This window comes from Aquarana catesbeiana, linkage group LG03, assembly GCF_042186555.1.
Source record: "Aquarana catesbeiana isolate 2022-GZ linkage group LG03, ASM4218655v1, whole genome shotgun sequence".
Classification (NCBI taxonomy): domain Eukaryota; kingdom Metazoa; phylum Chordata; class Amphibia; order Anura; family Ranidae; genus Aquarana; species Aquarana catesbeiana.
Genome location: NC_133326.1, coordinates 111,709,537 through 111,728,731, shown reverse-complemented (window position 1 = coordinate 111,728,731; position 19,195 = coordinate 111,709,537). Strand labels below are relative to the sequence as shown.

Genomic DNA, 19,195 nt, shown 5'->3' with positions numbered 1-19,195 from the left:
GGGAGTCCTGGATGGCCGGGGGATTCACGGACATTGCTGGACAGAGAGGGGGCTCAGGTATGTATTAAGCGGTGCTGGGGCGGCTGCTACACACACAGAACGTTTTTTTTATCTTAATGCATAGAGGTGAAAAAACTTCTGCCAGTGACCGGCCCCAGCCCCCCCCCCCCCTTTTACTTACCTGAGCCCCGTATTTCCCTCGGCGGAGACGTGTTGTCCCGGCTCTTGATTTGATAGCAGCGCAGCCATTGGCTCCCACTGCTGTCAATCAAATCCAATGACGCAGGCGCCGCGGGACGGGGCAGAGTCCGGCATTCGTGTCTGTGGACGCCGAGTACTAGACTAGGGAGCGCGCCCACAAGATAACCCCCCGGGAGAGCGCTTCTCCTAGGGGGTTATCTGATGCTGGCAGGAGCCGTGAGAGCCACCAAGGGACCCCAGAAGAGGATGATCAGGGCCACTCTGTGCAAAACGAGCTGCACAGTGGGGGTAAGTATGACATGTTTGTTTTTTTATTTTTTTTATTTAAAATAACAAAGTCTTACAATCACTTTAAGCTAAAAAAAAAAAAAAAAAAAAAAAAAAAAACTTCTGCCTTTACAACTCCTTTAAGCTTGCTACCTTCAGCTTAGTAAAGGTTTATATCCGATTGGTTGGCAATAGTGGCTGCAGTTGGAGTCACTAAACATAATAAATAAAACAGCAGAGTTAAAAGGTCACACTAATGCTCATAAGACATAGAGGATCATTCTTCCTGAAAAAACAAGAGATACAATTTAAGCTTAGTTAATATACAAAGAAGCATGTCCAAAAAATGTTTGGCCATACTTCTCATATGGGTGACAAGAGTGCACTTATTTCTGCACTCCTGGGGACCATGATTCGTCTGACGTCACAGTGCCGGTCTAGGCTCTGCCGGGATCCCGACAATAACGTCAGGATCCACCCAGATGTGTGACTGATAGCTGGTTCAGCCACTTAGCATGCTGCTGAGAACCTGAGACAGCCACACCCATAGCCTGGCACTCCAGTGAGCCCTGGAGGGGCAGAGAGCCGGTGACGAACAGTCACCAATACCTGCTCAGTGAACAACCTGTGCCAAGACACGCAAGTCTCCTGAAACTGCAAGCTGACTGGCTGTCATGATGATCCAACTGTTTCAGACCTCTGAATCACTGACCCCTGCACGTATGCAGATCAGCGCTAACTCACTTGTATGCTTTATCCAGGTTATTGACCAGAGATGATCAGGGAATTAACTTCAGGATGCACTTGTAAAAAAAATATATATATATATATATATATATATATATATATATATATATATATATATATATATATATATATATATATATATATATATATATATATATATATATATATATATATATATATATATATATATATTAGTCCAGATACCAATACTAGTATCGGTACCGATACCAAGCATTTGGGCGAGTACTTGTACTTGCCCAAATGCTCCTGATGCCAGATACGATACCTGGAACCGGAAGTCGGTGGGCGGAGCGGAGATTGGTCTGGTAGCAGTGGAACACAAGGGTAAGCTGGCCAGGGCAAGGTTGCAGGGCGCCGCTGCATATTTCGTCCACAACGGTGACCTTAGCCGTCACATTCGGTACAAGAAGTGACGTTCCATGTCTCCGTCGGAGGGTAAACATCGCAACACCCATCTTGGTACACCCTGCACTCGGCTGCAGTAAGCCAGCAGCGGACATCTTGTTACACCCAGCCCATATAGTTCAGGCTGGGTGTAACAAGATGTCCGCTGCTGGCTTACTGCAGCCAAGTGCAAGGTGTACCAATATGGGCATTGCAGCATACTTAACTAGATGTTAAATGATATGACTGATGAGAGGCAAGGAAGGATTTTGCAATGCTATATGCTATATAGCATTGCAAAATCCTTCCTCTCCTCTCATCATTCATGTCATTTATTATGCAATTGCCTATCAGTACCCATAAGTGCCGCCTATCAGTACCCATAAGTGCCGCCTATCAGTACCCATAAGTGCCGCCTATCAGTACCCATAAGTGCCGCCTATCAGTACCCATAAGTGCCGCCTATCAGTACCCATAAGTGCCGCCTATCAGTACCCATAAGTGCCGCCTATCAGTACCCATAAGTGCCGCCTATCAGTACCCATAAGTGCCGCCTATCAGTACCCATAAGTGCCGCCTATCAGTACCCATAAGTGCCGCCTGTCAGGGCCCATCTGTCAGGGCCCATCTGTCAGGGCCCATAAGTGCCATCTATCAGTGCCCATAAGTCCCACCCATCAGTGCCAGCCACTTGTCAGTGCTACCTATCAGTGCCCATAAGTGCCGCATATCAGTGCCACCTATCAATGCCCATCAGTCAGTGCCATCTATCAGTGCCCATCAGTCAGTGCCAACTATCAGTGCCCATTAGTCACATGACATTAAAAAAATCAGTAACGGTAATCGGTATCGGCGAGTACTTGAAAAAAAGTATCTGGACTTGTACTCGGCCTTAAAAAAGTGGTATCGGGACAACCCTAATTATATATTGCTATAATTCCTTTATATGGACTATAAACTGAAGGCCCTATGAATAAATGGTTGTGGAATGAATCATTTGAGTTTCCATTATTTCTTGTGGGGAAATTTCTTTTGTAGAAAAAAAAAGCTCAAGAAAAATGCATCCCGTTAAATTCTATGAATGTCTTCACAGTGGTCTGTTGCGGTGTTAAAAATACTGCTTGCCAGATTTTTGGTGCATATTTGGTAAGTCACAAAAATGCACCTCCCCATTGAAACCATGGCAAAAATGCATCAAAATCACAACAGTGTTGCATTTTTGATGCAATTAAGTTACATGATCTATGAAAAATGCACCAAAAACACAACTGAATTGCTGCAAACTCGTGCGCATTTTTATGGCGGCTATTATCGGCACCTTTTTTTCTATCGGCAATATGCAGATAACCCTATTTTTGAACGATATATCAGTGCATCCCAAGGAATTTGCATTTTAGCACAAAGTTCTCTTAAAAAAGTTAATAAAAACGTAATAAGTTTTAATTCAAAATGCCAACCGCTCTTGCTCATCAACAGTTCATAGTTGAGGCTACCTCCTTTGCATCCCGAATAATAAATCTTAATCACAGGGTATCATTGCCATTGTATCTTTATTTTAACCAATCCCTTAAAACTGCAAATCGGACAAAGTGACAGATATAGTGCCTATTGTACAGCAGGCAGAAAATACAAAATAACTATGGATGAAAGGTTTTTGGACAATATACCTTGTACAGGAAGCCAGGAACGTGTTATAGGCATATTTCCTCATTATTTTAGTTATAGTCTCTTTAAAGGGGATGACTTTTATGCAGTTTGAGAGCTCAGAGGTTAACCCACCTGTGAGGGAGTTTTGAAAAGCAGCAGGAAGGAATCAGCACTTGTGTCAGTGAGGGACAAGCTGTGAGCAAGTGCGAGCTCTCTTGCAACTGAGGCCCTTGCTGCTGAACCCCTGCGGCCTTTGCTGCACCCCGAGACCAGTGGGAACCCTAAACCCCGTGGGGAACTGGGAGCCTGGCGGTGAGGCTGTTGCATGCTTTATTGATACCAGGACTATGAATTGAACTGTATGTTTTACGTTTTGCTGATTTGTGTTTGCTTGTTTAAAAAAAAAACAATAAAGACTATTTACGTTTACAAGCGGTTTGCTGGTGATTCTGAACCCTCCACATGACAATCTGTATATCAGTATTTCTCCAACACTTATTTTGTTTTAAGATGTCATTTCTGGACTCAGATGTACATTGGCTAAAGAGCAACAGCGTATATAGATAGCATAAGTGATTCAAGAAAAAACAATATACAAATCATGCATTCTTACCATTTCAGACTTGACTTTTTTCAATCCACGATTATCTATTTCAGTATCCTCGTTCTCTGTTTTTATAACACTCAAAGCACTTCCACTGTCTGTGGCAATGCCCCCACCCAGCTGCTCTACTGCAGTCCCCATAGCGTCTTGTACAGTTATACCCCGACCCCCCACTCCGGGGGGTGTCTGCAAAACTCCAAGGGGTTCTTTCTCACCACTTGCCCCCGGTACCTCATTCTTGTCCTTTTTGGCCTTGCCACTTTCCTTTTTAGAGCTAGATGAGCTCCGGGCAGCCTTGCCAGATTTTTCTCCCACTTTTGAAGGGGTTGCTGTGGAAGAGGGAATTCCTGAGCTGCCCACACCTTCTGCTGAACGCCCTGACACTTCTTTTTTACTTGCATCCCCTGCTGGGAAGAGTCCAGAAGAAGTCTGACTGCTCCTTCCTCCATCTTTGCTACTTTTACTCCTCTTTGACTTTGACTTTGACTCCTTGCTTTGGCCACTGGGCACAGGTGTCACAAACTTAATGTTATCAGGTAGAGTGGCCACTGCATTGGGGGCTGGCATGCCCACCTCTTTAGATCCTGACATTTCAAGCTTCTGCTGGTCTTTTTCTAAATCAGCATCCAAGTCAATAATTAGATTGCCCACACCGATGTCCCATTCATCACCACTATCATAGGTCTCCACAGGATTTGTGTCCAGACCTTTCCCTCCTGGTGCGCCACTGCTCAAGGACATCTTAAGTGTACGCACCCTCCTGAGGCCTTGTAGTGTTCCAGGGGGTGATGCCGGCCTCCCTCCTCTCCAGCCTGGACCTGGTGCAACACTTTTACTAAAGGCCGGAACAAAAGGAGAAGCTGCCCAGACTATACATGTAAAGCGTGTGGTCGAAAATGCAGCATCGTCACTGTGGACAGAAAGAAAATACAAAGTTTAATTTAGTACACTTTTTCAGGAAAAAAACAAAAAACAAGGACTGATAAACTATCAAAGCGCAGATGTTGTTTTCTTAAGCTATGAACACAACTATCGCATTTTAAAACTGGCAAATACATTCCTGCAAAGAAAAGGGTTTTTACATACTTTCAGCTGTGCAGATCTCTGCCATCTTCCTGAGATACAGTGGCTGAGAGATGTGCAGCATTCGTTACACTTCCAGGTATGTCAGATGTCTGACCCCTACTGCACTCTGTGGTTTCTTCCTCTAGCCTCTACGTCACTACTGTGTCCTGAAGTGACATAGTGACTGGAGAAGAAACCACCAAATGCAGAAAGGGACCAAATATGCAACAGTCCTGGAAGATTAATTAAGTGGCGTGTTAGGCAGTGGGAGGGGAATGAATGCTTTCTATGCAGAGATTTTTGTCCATACACAATATAAATGAATCAAGCTTTCAAAAACACATTAAAAATGCCAGCCACGGCACCTGAACAAAATTAGCAGTACACAAAAAAAACAGCAGTGCGATTTATCATATGATTTGACTGTTCCAAATCGCATCCTATTGTTGGCAATGGTTCAAATTGCCACAACTCATGTCGCAACGACTTTGGAAAAGTTTCCTGCTCTACTTTTTGCCGATTTCATTGCGACTTGCATAGACTTCTGTTAAACAAAGTCGCAAGTAGCAATGAAACTGGAGGTGCCATATCGCACTGATCTGTGTCTTTGAAATCGTGCTGAAGTAGCGCGATTTCCAACCAGCACCAGTATGAACCAAGGCTTAAAACAAAAAAAATCAACTTGGTCCTGACTTTGAGGCAAGGGGGACATAACTGTGTCTTTTTGCTGCTTCTGAGGATAGCAAATCCCACAAGAATGCACTCAAGCCCACTGCAGGAGGACATTCTCACAGGATTAAAACTGTCAGAATACTTGAACAATGTCTGCATCTGACTGGATGCAGGTGCTGTTTAGCTGACAATCCTTGACAGGCTCCTTAGACACAAGAATGTTTTGCATTCATTCACAAAATGCAGAGCATTCTCTGAATGGCACCCATGCCAAGTGGCCAACCTCCAGAGCTCACAATGCAGGAAGGCAGATGTTTAGCACTGAACCTGGAAGATAGTGGAGATCAGTGGACTAGGTGTGTCTATTAGAGTTATCTCCAGCTTTGAGGGGAATCCCACAGGTATGGAATATGCAGCTACATTGATCCAAGCTGGACCAAATCATGTACTTGGAATTTTTCTTGAATGCACTCAGACTCACAATCAAAACATTAAATGGTGGTTGGACATGAGACCCCAACCACCAGAAGATATTTTTATAAACTTGCTCATGTGGACTGAATGAACGTGCAGGTTTGTACTTTTGAAGGAGAAAAACTAGGTATTCCTAACATTACCTGGGGTGGGGGGTATAGTGGCCAGGTAACTCAAAGCTAACTAAGCAATTTTTCTCTGATACAGGTCTATCCAGGCAGTGCATATACAGTTGTGCTCATAAGTTTACATACCCTAGCAGAATTTATGATTTCTTCGCCATTTTTCAAAGAATATGAATGTTAACACAAAAACTTTTCTTTCACTCATGGTTAGTGTTTCGCTGAAGCCATTTATTATCAATCGGCTGTGTTTACTCTTTTTAAATCATAATGACAACAGAAACTACCCAAATGACCCTAATCAAAAGTTTACATACCCTGGTGATTTTGGACTGATAACATGCACACAAGTTGACACAAAGAAGTTTGAAAGGCTATTAAATGTAACCATCCTCACCTGTGATTTGTTTGCTTGTAATTTGTGTGTGTGTATAAAATGTCAATGAGTTTCTGGACTCCTGACAGACCCTTGCATATTTCATCCAGTGCTGCACTGATGTTTCTGGATTCTGAGTCATGGGGAAAGCAAAAGAATTGTCAAAGGATTTGCTGGAAAAGGTAGTTGAACTGTATAAAACAGGAAAGGGATATAAAAAGATATCCAAGGAATTGAGAATGCCAATCAGCAGCGTTCAAACTCTAATCAAGAGGTAATAAATTAGGGGTTCTGTTGAAACCAAACCACGGTCAGGTAGACCAACTAAAATGTCAGCAACAACTCCCAGGAAAAAAATGTTCGGGATGCAAAGAAAAACCCACAAATAACCTAAGGTGAAATATAAGGGCTCTCTAAAAACATGTGGTGTGGCTGTTTCAAGATGCACAATAAGGAGGCACTTTAACCACTTCAATACAGGGCACTTATACAGCCTTCCTGCCCAGACCAATTTTTAGCTTTCAGCGCTGTCGCACTTTGAATGACAATTGTGCGGTCATACAACACTGTACCCAAACTACATTTTTATCATTTTGTTCCCACAAATAGAGCTTTCATTTGGTGGTATTTGATCACCTCTGGGATTTTTATTTTCTGCTAAACAAATAAAAAAATGACCGAAAATTTTGAAAAAAAAATGTTTTTTTGTTGTTTCTGTTACAAAACTTTGCAAATAAATACGTTTCTTCCTTCACTGATGGGGCTGCACTGACGGGCACTGATAAGGTGGCGCTGATGGGCACCAATATGACGCACTGATGGGGCACTGATATGCAGCACTAATGGGTACACATAGGTGGCACGGATGGGCACTAATGGGTGGCACTGATGGATGCCAATCAGTGCCAAACAATAACGTCTGCCAATCAGTGATGCCCATTGAGGGCATTGATTAGCGTCCATTCTGGGCACTGATTGGCATACCTGGTGGTGGCATCCCTGTGTGGGGATCCTCGGGGGCAGGGGGTGCGCTGATAATCAGCACAACCTCCCCCCCCGGTCAGAGGAGCAGCTGATCGGCTCTCCTCTACTCGCGTCTGACAGACGGGAGTGAGGAATAAGGATGAGCACCGGCGTGTTCGCAAGGTGCACGTGTCGAGCCCGCCAGGAAGTCGACAATGCGCTGCGCTAATCACAGGCAGTGAGACATTTCCCGATCTCTGCAGCCGCACATCGGGAAATGTCTCACTGCTTGTGATTAGCGCTGTGTAGTGCCGAGTTCCTGGCGGGCTCGGCACGTGCAGCTTGCGAACACGCCGGAGCTCATCCTTAGTGAGGAAAAGCCAATCAACTGCTCTTCCTGTTTACACTGCGATCAGCCATGATTGGACACGGCTGATCACGTGGTAAAGAGTTTCCGTCAGAGACTCTTTACCGATCGCCGCGATGCGCGCGGCTGTTATCCTGCTGGACGTCATATGACGTCCATTCAGGATATTGAAACCACTTTGCCACCGTCATTTTGCTATATGGCGGGCGGCAAGTGGTTAAGAAAAATGGGCTGCATGGTCGAGTCGCCAGAAGAAAATTGATTTTTCCTACAGCTTATCTGTAAAATCCTTTTCTTGGAGTACAGGAGTACGGGACGGGACACAGAGCACCATAATAATGACTATGTGGGTTATACGCCACCTATAGGTGATTGGACACCGGCAACCAATAGACAGAAAGTTCCCCCCATATAACCCCTCCCATACAGGAAGTACCTTAGTTTTTGTAGCAAGCAATGAAGATCCCAGAAAAGAGGGGAGGGACCTCTGTGTCCCGTGATGTACTCCAAGAAAAGGATTTTACAGGTAAGCTGTAGGAAAAAATAAATTTTTCTTTATCGTACATCATAGGACACAGAGCACCATAGTAATGACTATCTGGGATGTCCTAAAGCAATGCCCCTGAGGGGAGGGAGACACTATTATAGAAACTGCCACCAAAGGAGGACCTACTTCGTTATTTGTAATACACTAAGGCCAAAGGCAGTATTTTCTATGTGATTGACATCAACCTGGTAAAAACCCTGTAGATATATAAACCAAAGACCAAATAGTGTCCTTGCACACCTGGGCCACAGAAATCCGATGATGGATGGCCCAAGATACTCCCACACCTTGTAGAGAATCTCTCCCCAGAAAAAAATGGCATCTTTGATAAACTGGCAAATCCACTGCTAAATATTCGACCTGGATGCCGCCGGCCCTTCCTGGGCTCTTCTGGCAGCACAAACCAGGATTCTTGACTTGTGACGACAACTCAAGTAGACCCTGAGCGTCTGAACTACTTCTAGGGTAGGTAGCGATCTTTCTCCTGCCGACTGTGGATTAGGAGAAAAATAAAAGGCAAGACACTGTCCTGATTCAAGTGAAAAACTAGAAACCACTTGAGCAAGAAAAATGGATGAGGACGCAACATCATCTTGTGATGCGAGACCAAGAATGGCTCCTTGCATGAAAGAGCCGCCAATACTGACACTCCACTTCGTGAAGTGATAGCAACCAAAGAAGCCACCTTCTGAGATGAAAGGACCAACAGAATTCCCTGATTGATTCAAAAAGTGCCCTCTGCAAGGACAGTCAAGACCAAGTCAAGTCCCAAGGACACAAGAATGGCCTGACAGGTGGGACTGTCCAATTTACCTGCTGTGTGAGGTATGAAAAAAAAAAGGAGTGGGAAACATCGACCCTTGGAAAAAAATTGATAGGGACGAACCCTGACCCTTAACGGTACTTAAGACGAAACGCCTTAAAAAAAGAAAAGAAAAAAAAAAAGAGAAAAGGTCCCACCCACATATTTCTGCGGGTGCCACTTCCTGGCTTCATGCCAGGCAAAAAAATATTTTCAAGTCCTGTAATTGAAGTTCCCTGAAGCTGGCTTCCAGGGGCTTAACAAAGCTGAGATACAAGCCTCAAGACCATCAGGTCCCGCTGGACCGGGAGTGTCTTAAAGGAGTAACCCCCGCAAGACCCGCTATGTCTGCGTACCAAGCCCCACTGACCTAATTCAGCCAACACTAATATCAGTGTTACCAATTTACGGATTTTTCCCAAAAGATGTGGCAGAATCCGAAACAGGGGAAAAAGCGTCAAATAAGGGAGAACCAGACTTTAACCCCTTCCCGCCGAGCGCTTTCGGGGGTTATGCCGGGATGATGCCCGCAGCTGCAGGCATCATCCCAGTACAGTTTTGTAAAGCAGGCGAGCGGCTTTCCAGGAACAAAAGCCGCTCGGCTGTTATCCCGGAGGAGCGGGAGGGGACTCCCCCCACTCCACTCTGAACGGGGCTCCCGACCCACCAGGAGTCCCGCTCATCGATCCGCCTCTTCCAACGGCTAGGGACAGACTGGCACAAAACCGGAAATGGCTTTGTTCCAGTCTCCCGATTGTAAACACGGAAGCGACGTCACAACGCCACTTCCTGTTTACTCGGCTGCCAATGGCGCCGGTTTAAAAAAAGTATACAGTATTCAAAATCGCCGAAAACGGTGGTCTGAATACTTTGAAGTGCAAAGGAGGGATCGGGGGGTCTTTTAGACCCCCGATCCCTCCATAAAGAGTACCTGTCACCACCTATTACTGTCAGGGATGGGATGTTTACATTCCTTGTGACAGCAATAAAAGTGATCATATAATTTTTTTTTTTTTTTTTTAAACACAATTTAATAATATAAAAATAAATAATAATAAAAAACATTTTTTAAAGCGCCCCCGTCCCCGCAAAACAAAGAAAACGCATATGGAAGTCACACCCGCATATGTAAACGGTGTTCAAATCACACATGTGAGGTATCGCCACGATCGTCAGAGCGAGAGCAATAATTCTAGCACTAGACCTCTTCTGTAACTCTAACCTGGTAACCGTAAAAAAAAATGTAAAGTGTCGCCTATGGAAAATTCTTAGGTACCGTAGTTTGGCGCCATTCCATGAGTGCGTGCAATTCTAAAGCGTGATATGTTTGGTATCTATTTACTCGGCGTAACATCATCTTTCACATTATACAAAAAAATTGGGCTAACTTTACGGTTTCTTTTTTTTTTAAATTCATGAAAAAGTGTCCCTTTTCCCAAAAAGTTGCGTTTAAAACACTGCTGCACAAATACCGTGTGTCATAAAATATTGCAACAATCGCCATTTTATTCTATAGATTCTCTGCTAAAAAATTATATATATATGTATATATATATATATATATATATATATATATATATATATATATATATATATATAAAACTTTCTAGCAAAAAATATGGATTTTAACGTGTAAACACCATAATGTCAGAAATAGGCTTGAAATAGGCATGAAAGGGTTAAGGTGCTATACCAGTACCACCATTGGCAGTGGAACTCTTGTCTCAGGCACACCTGTCCCAATTGTTGTAAGAACTTGGAAACTAGTAGATCCCCCTGCAGAGTTTCCCTTGCCACTATCCTATACCTGGAGTATGTACTACTGGTGACGGAGACAGCACTTGTACTGTCCCAGACAGAATGTGGTTCACCTCCCTGAGGCGCATTACCTCTGGTGACGCACTGGTGGTTGATAGAGAATATATATATATATATATATATATATATATATATATATATATATATATATATATATATATATATATATATATATATATATATATATATATATACACATATACATACACACACACATACAGAGGCAATTCCAGGTTGAACTTACAACAGGTTTGTCCTATAATCCAGAGCAGGGCATACTGGCTAAAAATTCCAAGCTATTGGACTGTATTTTCTCCTGTGGAGACCAAGTCCACTGAACTGTAGTCAGCCTTAAGTCAGCTTAGAGAGACTGGCATCAGTGGTTATTTTCCAAATTCCTGAAAAGGAAGACTATCGAGCATCAATCTTTGCTCTGCAACACCCTGGAAACAGAGCCTTCCGGCAATGCAATGCCTGGATCCTCAAGTTCCCGACAGAGAATGAACCTCTACCAAGACCTGGAGTAGGGCTGTATGTAGAGAAGGTGCTTTGACCTAAACACAGCTTCCTCCTGTAGAAATATATCGAAGGAACCCCTGGAATTGACTGCTTCTTGAGCCAAGATTGAGGTAAAGAATATTGAGGTGTCTTCAGTAAGCCCAGCACTGGGGCTAGATGCTTTGAGAATCCTCCGGAGCTGTGGCCAGCCCAAAGGGAAGATTCACAAAAAAATGATGATTGATGAGCCTGGAGAAAAACCGCCCCATGAAGATGAGGGTTTATAGATAAATATGGACTCCGAAATCTATCTCTTGCAGAGAGGTCATCACTGAACTGTCTACCTTTCTGAAAAGAGAAGGATGTTCAGTGGGTTGAGATCTTAAGATAGACTTCATGTTCCTATTTGAGTGGAACAAACCACCTCAGAGACTGCCCTAAGTCTTACTGGCCTGAGATGCTCTCAAAAAAATCCAGCAGCCTCAGATGCTTCCCTCACCCCGATGGGGAATAGCTTACAGCATCTGGTATCCCCGGGCAGTCTACCATCTGTATACTAACCAGGCTTGATCCTGCTTAGGCTTCAATCAACCAAGATCAGGCATGATCAAGGTGATGTGGCCGCAGTCTGACGAAAAATGAATGCGCCAGGACACACTGCAATGCCAAACACAGTGGCTCAGATGCACCCGAAACCACTGTCCATCGGGGGATGTGGAGGATACTAGGGATGCACCGATATTTCGTCCGCCGAAACATATCGGCCGAAAATGGCCTTTTCGGCAATTTGACGAAAGAGAAAAATGGCCGATAATGGAGCAGATAATGGGGCGGGGCCTGGGTGAGGCTCTGCCCCCCCACCCCTGGTGCCGCCCATCACAGGGGTGTAGAGGAGAGCCGCCGCCTGGTTGATTACAGCGCCGGGAACATCACAGCTTTCATTTCAATAGCTGTGTGTTCCCCTCCGTGCGCCGTCACCTACAGCCCCTCCCCCTTGTCCGGGGAACTGTAATAGACAGATCACCCGTCCTAGGATTGGACGGGTGATCTGTCTATCAAAGTTCCCCAGACAAGGGGGAGGGGCTGTACGTGATGGTGCGGCAGGGAACACACAGCTATTGAAATGAAAGCTGTGATATTTCCGGCGCTGTAATCAACCAGGCGGCGGCTCTTCTCTCTCTTCCCCTGCACAGGCTGGCTGCACTGGGGGACACAGGCTGGCTGCAACGGGGGACACAGGCTGGCTGCAACGGGGGACACAGGCTGGCTGCAACGGGGGACACAGGCTGGCTGCAACGGGGGACACAGGCTGGCTGCAACGGGGGACACAGGCTGGCTGCAACGGGGGACACAGGCTGGCTGCAACGGGGGACACAGGCTGGCTGCATCGATCTCCTGTATTATGTCTGCAGTCTCTGACCATCTCCTGTACCATGTCTGCAGTCTCTGACCTTCTATTGTACCATGTCTGCAGTCTCTGACCATCTCCTGTACCATGTCTGCAGTCTCTGACCATCTCCTGTACCATGTCTGCAGTCTCTGACCATCTCCTGTACCATGTCTGCAGTCTCTGACCATCTCCTGTACCATGTCTGCAGTCTCTGACCATCTCCTGTACCATGTCTGCAGTCTCTGACCATCTCCTGTATTATATCTACAGTCTCTGACCATCTCCTGTATTATGTCTGCGGTCTCTGATCATCTCCTGTATAAAAATATTTTTTTTAAAACAGTCATTTTCGGTATCGGTTTTCGGCCTAGTGTATTTTTCATTTTCGGTACCGGTTTCGGCACCAAAATCCCCATTCGGTGCACCCCTAGTGGATACCTGCCAGATGTCTGAACCTGAGAGTGGTGCTCCTGCTTTCCCTGGCTGCCCCTCTTTTCTGGAGCTGTTTAACAGGAATCCTAATAAACAGTCCTCCAAGGATGCAGGCCTAAAACAATGTTGGTTTACCTCTATGCAAGCCCTTAGGTATGCAAGTACCTAGGCATGCAAACATGGAGGTATACAAGTGCTCTTGCCATTCGTGTATGCAGTACAGGGTCAATACACTCATACGGATGTAGCCTCAGGCAAACAAGAACCCAGGCAAATAGGCCCATATGCATGTAGTCCTATGTAAATAAGTACATAGGTAAATAGTCCCGGAGAAAACAAGTACATACGTATACAGCTTAATGTAATAAACATATGTATGCAGTACAAATGAAAACATGCCAGCATGTGTTTAAGCAATATGTTTCTATGGAAGCATGTGTTCATGAAAATATGCATTTGGGCAAAATATGAACGTGTGCACTGTATACACTCATTCATGCAACACGTGCCCATGGAAACAGGCATTCTCGCAATAAGCAAGCTTGCGTTTATAAAACGTGTTTATGCAACACGTTTCTATGTAGACATGTATAAACATGCATCTTAACGCAACCATGTATCTTTATATGATCCAGCATCTTTTTGCGATCCAGCATCTATATGCGAACAAGCCTTTTTATGCGATCAAGCATCCTTATGTGATCAAACAGCTTTATGCAACCATGGGGGCTATTCACCGAAAGCAAATCCACCCCGCACCACAAGTGTACCGCAAGTGCACTTGGAAGTAAAGTCACCATAGATCCGAGGGGGACATGCAAGGAAAATAAAAAACACCATTTTAACTTTCACATGATTGTATGATAAAATTAGCAGAGCTTCCCCTCATTTCAGATCTACCGCTTAGATTCAGAGCGACTGTACCTCCAAGCGCACCCGCAGTGCAAAGTGGATTTGCCCTCCGCAAACAACCCCCATGTATCCTTATGTGAACACGTATAACCATGTATATCCAAGCAAACATGTATAATCATGTATCTTTATGCAATCAAGCATCTTTATGCGATCAAACATTTCTATGCGACCATGTATATCTATACAAACACGTCTAAACACGCAGCTTTATGTGACCATGTATCTTTATGTGATAATGAATAATCATGTCCATTTATATAAACATATCCAAACATGCATCTTTATGCAAGTATTAATAACCATGCATCTCTGTGTGATTACGCATTCTGTGCAACCATGAACATGTATCTTTATGCAAACATGTAAATTCTTGTACATTTATGCAAACATGAATAAACATGCATCTTTGTGCATCCATGCATGCTTAATCAACCATGATCATGTATCTCTATGCAAACGTATAACCGTGTATAATAACATGACAAAAACATGCATCTTTGTGCAATCATGCATCCTTGTGCAGCCGTGCATTCCAGCAACCATGTGTTTCAGCAGGTTTGCAAGCACCTGCTTAACTGAAGTTGGGCCCAACTAGACCTGCAGGATTTAGCCAAGCACATGTGCACTATATTGGAGTTATAACTTCTTAAAAATGCATACATGCTCACATTTTTCCAAACGTGTATATTTAAACATGCATTTAAGCAACAAGATTGCAAGCATGTATACTACGCTGCACCTGCTTATAGAGCAGTCAACAATTTAAAGTCAACTGCTAACCATCCAGGGGTGTTTTAACTTTCAGTTGTACAGTCACCCCGGATAAGCAGGAAATATGCAGCATATAATCATGACTTGTCTTCACATAGTTCTCCTATAGTAAGTACTCATACTTTGTTAGTATCTTTATGCTGCTGCTATGTCTCCAGAGGCTTACTGAACCTGTTGCCACATGGCATGGCCACCCTTCCACTTCCTGCCTATATAAAAATAGGCCATGCTGAGTTTCCCTCTCTTTTTTTTTTTTAATTGAAACTGCAAACAAATGCAGACTTACCATTCCTGCTGCAGGACCCTGGACATAACAGGAGTCCAATCTTCACCCATCACGTGGAGCTTTGTTATAAAAGATGCTTTCCAGGGCCCAGCGTCACAAGGCTGCATTACAGGCAAAACCTAAAGGAATCTTCTCTCCTTCCCATGAGGCTCGGGTACCCTCCATTTTAGCCTTCATGCCATCCGAATGGATCCGATCATAATGCCCTTTACTGGACATCATTAAGTTTTAAAGAGCTTCAAACAGCCAAGACCATCACCTTCAAGACACTGGCGAAAAAACTGAGGTACTTCCTGTATGGGAGGGGTTATATGGGGGGAACTTTCTGTCTATTGGTTGCCAGTGTCCAATCACCTCTAGGTGGCGTATAACCCAGATAGTCATTATTATGGTGCTCTGTGTCCCGTGATGAACGATAAAGAAAAGCCATTACTATGCAAATGTCACAAAGTATCCCGCTTACAATATGCCAAACAGCACAGAGACAAGCCTCAAACCTTCTGGCACAAAGTCATTTAGCGTGATGAGACCAAAATTTTGCTTTTTGGCCACAACCATAAACACTACATTTGGAGAGGAGTCAACAAGGCCTATGATGAAAGGTACATCATTCCTACTGTGAAACACGGAGGTGGATCACTGATGTTTTGGGGATGTGTGAGCTACAAAGGCACAGGAAATTCTTTCAAAATTGATGGCAAGATGAATGCAGTACGTTATCAAAAAACATTTGCATTCATCAGCCAGGAAGTTGCGCATGGGACGTACTTGGACATTCCAACATGAATGTCAAGGCCAAGTCGACCTTTCAATGGCTACAGCAGAATAAAGTGAAGGTTCTGGAGAGGCCATCTCAGTTTCCTGACCTCAATATCATTGAGCTACTCTGGGGAGATCTCAAAACGTGCAGTTCATACAAGACAGCCCAAGAATTTACAGAAACTGGAGGCTTTTTGCCCAGAGGAATGGGCAGCTTTACCATCTGAGAAGATAAAGAGCCTCATCCACAAATATAACAAAAGACTTCAAGCTGTCATTGAAGTTAAAGGGGGCAATACACGGTATTAAGAACTGGGGTATGTAAACTTTTGATCAGGGTAATTTGGCTAGTTTCTGTCATTATGATTTAAAAAGAGTAAACACAGTTGATTGATAATATATGGCTTCAGCTAAACACTAACCATGAGTGAAAGAAAAGTTTGTGTTATCATTCATATTCTCTGAAAAATGGCGAAGAAATTTCTGCCACGGTATGTAAAACTTATGAGCACAACTGTATACATAACTGTTTTTAACTGTGGGATCAAGCAAATATGTACTTATGCCTGCAGGAAACCTTAAATGGACCATGTCACTAGACCACTCATTTCAACAAAAACCTTCCCACAAGATTACGTGCATTTAAATTATTTTATGCATATTATTTACCAGTACAAAGCCTCCCTTGTAAAAAAAAGACATCCAAAAGCCCCAAGACTGCTGCTAGACTTTACCATCTCGGATGTGATGTCGGCAGCCACAGCAGACTGGCTTTCACTTAAAGTGAGACTTCCCCAATAGGGGGAAGCTCCGCTCTTCCTCCTCCTCCGCCTTCCTCCTTTACATTTGTGTTTTTGGGGGGTGCAGGTACTTGGTTTTGACAGGTACCCGCTTCCCCACTTCCGGTCAAATCGCCACGACAATCCGAGTGGAAGTGAGGCCCCCCTCCTTCACAATTAGCGTGGCTCATGTATGCGCAGTGAGCAGCCTGCTGTGAAGCGGCAAGCAGTCACAGCCAGTTGTCCACACTTAGTATGCAGGCACCAGTGGCCGAAGCCTGTTGAAGAAACCAGCCGGGTGAGAACAGCGCTGGATCTTGGGACAGATGTCTATTTATTAAAAGTCAGTAGATACAGTTTTTGTAGCTGCTTATTTTTAATTTTTCAAAATATGGCTGAAGCACCTCTTTAAAGCGAAGCTCCACCCAAAAGGGGAAGTTCTGCTTTAATGCCTCGTCTCCCTCTCCTTTTTTTAGAAATTGCACCGATTTTGACAGGTACCTGCTCCCACTTCCGTTCCGTTCACCTAGGTGATCAGAAAAGGAAGTTCTTATCCTCCCTCCCTCCCCTGGGACATATGACAGGGACCATGGGACCTTTCACAAAGTGCAGCACAACTCACGCATGCGCAGTAAGCAGCTGGCTGTGACGTCGCAAGCTGTCACAGTCAAGTGCAAACAGTCAAGATGTCGGCATCAAAGACAGAAGATGAGATGACAGAATGGCTGGGGTGAGCCCATCGCTGGATTGTGGGACAGGTGAGTGGCTGTTTATTAAAAATTAGCAGCTACTGTTTTTTATTTTTTTACACAACAGCCTGGAGCTCCTGTAAGTAACACTCTGCAGTAAATACCTTTACTTCTCCCTCTGTAGCTACATGAATTTTATGTAGGGTGTGGAGGGGCAGAGATGCTGGGCCAGCAAAGAAAAAAAAAAAAAAAAAAAAAGAGTAGGCAGACACACCCTGAAGAGAAAGGGGGGGGGGGGGGACTATGCTATGGAATGGACTTTTCAAGAAATGGTATATTTTGCTACATCTATGCTATGGAATGGACTTTTTCAAGAAATGGTCTATTTTGCTAGCAGGTAAAAAAGACACTTGGCAAAACCGTAAAGTTCATATGGGATTCATGACCCTTCACCAGGCAGGTGGTAACATGCACAGAACTGCTCTCTAGGTCAAAGTGTCACAGCAGCATAACATATCTACTGCTGTCACTTGAAATCAAAAAAGTGTTCAACTCTCTTCCCTAGCCTTACTTCTTATTATTATTTAACGAGGAAGTAAACTCTCCCACTCTGATGCTTCTTTTCATTTAGTCCATTATAATAAGTAATTATCAAACTATAACCACTGTAATCCAGCCCAAATCGCATATTACTTACTGTTTAAAGAAACTTTAAAAAACTTGTTTCCAGGGGTAAGGCAACGCCATCTTAAGTATTGTTTTCTGAGTCCACAGTAGAGTGTATTTCCGCCCTTACATTGAGCACTTCCTGTACTGTTAACCAAGCCTCCTTCTAAATCCAACGTTTGTATGGCAACCCTGCTTCCCTGCTCATAGCCGACTTGTTTTATTTCATAGTATTTACCTGCTTCCCTGCTCATAGCTGACTTGTTTTATTTCATAGTATTTACTTGTGCCAATTATCTAGTGTTTGCCTATGTCAGTCTTATCAGCTTCAGCTGATAAGATTGCAGTAATGCTGTCCAATGCCCAGGACATGGTCACATGGGGTGTAGTAGGAAGCTCTGAGTGATCATGCAGTCTTGTGCGATTTCAGTGTTGTGCCTTAGAAAGTCCTGATAATAGACAGACAAGAACACAGAGTGTGCCGTAAATCAGGGGAGATATGGGCATGCTCAGTGATGTCATTCTAAAGAACAAAAAGGATTACAACAAAACTAAGCAAGTAAGAAGATATCTACAAGCAGTGTTCATTAGGGTTTTTTATGCTGATTTACATGGGACAAAGTTGTGGGGGAGAGTTTACAACCATTTTAAGGTACTTATATAGCGTCGTCAATTTACACATCGCTTTACATATACATTCATATCGGTCTACTTATTCCACTGTATATCTTGGAAAATGTGGTTTTGTACTGCAGTTGTACAACTGGTTAGGTGTACGCTGGCATCAAACAGTGGGGAGAACAAGTATTTGATACACTGACGATTTTGCAGGTTTTCCTACTTACAAACTCCATGGAGGAAGAAGGAGGATGAGTAAAACCCCAAGAACACCATGCCAACCATGAAGCACGGAGGTGGAAACATCATTCTTTG

The 19,195-nt window shown here is 43.9% G+C and overlaps 1 protein-coding gene across 5 annotated transcripts in view; it reads right to left on the bottom strand.

Moving 5' to 3' along the window:
- Nucleotides 1-19,195, bottom strand: part of ZNF609 (zinc finger protein 609) — a 181,280-nt gene that overhangs the window by 118,279 nt on the left and 43,806 nt on the right. For all 5 annotated transcript variants that reach the window (XM_073618983.1, XM_073618984.1, XM_073618981.1 and 2 more), the window contains one exon: nt 3,881-4,781. In XM_073618983.1, coding sequence (XP_073475084.1) covers nt 3,881-4,612 — 732 coding nt within the window. In that variant the 5' untranslated portion in view covers nt 4,613-4,781. The remainder of the gene's footprint in view (nt 1-3,880; nt 4,782-19,195) is intronic.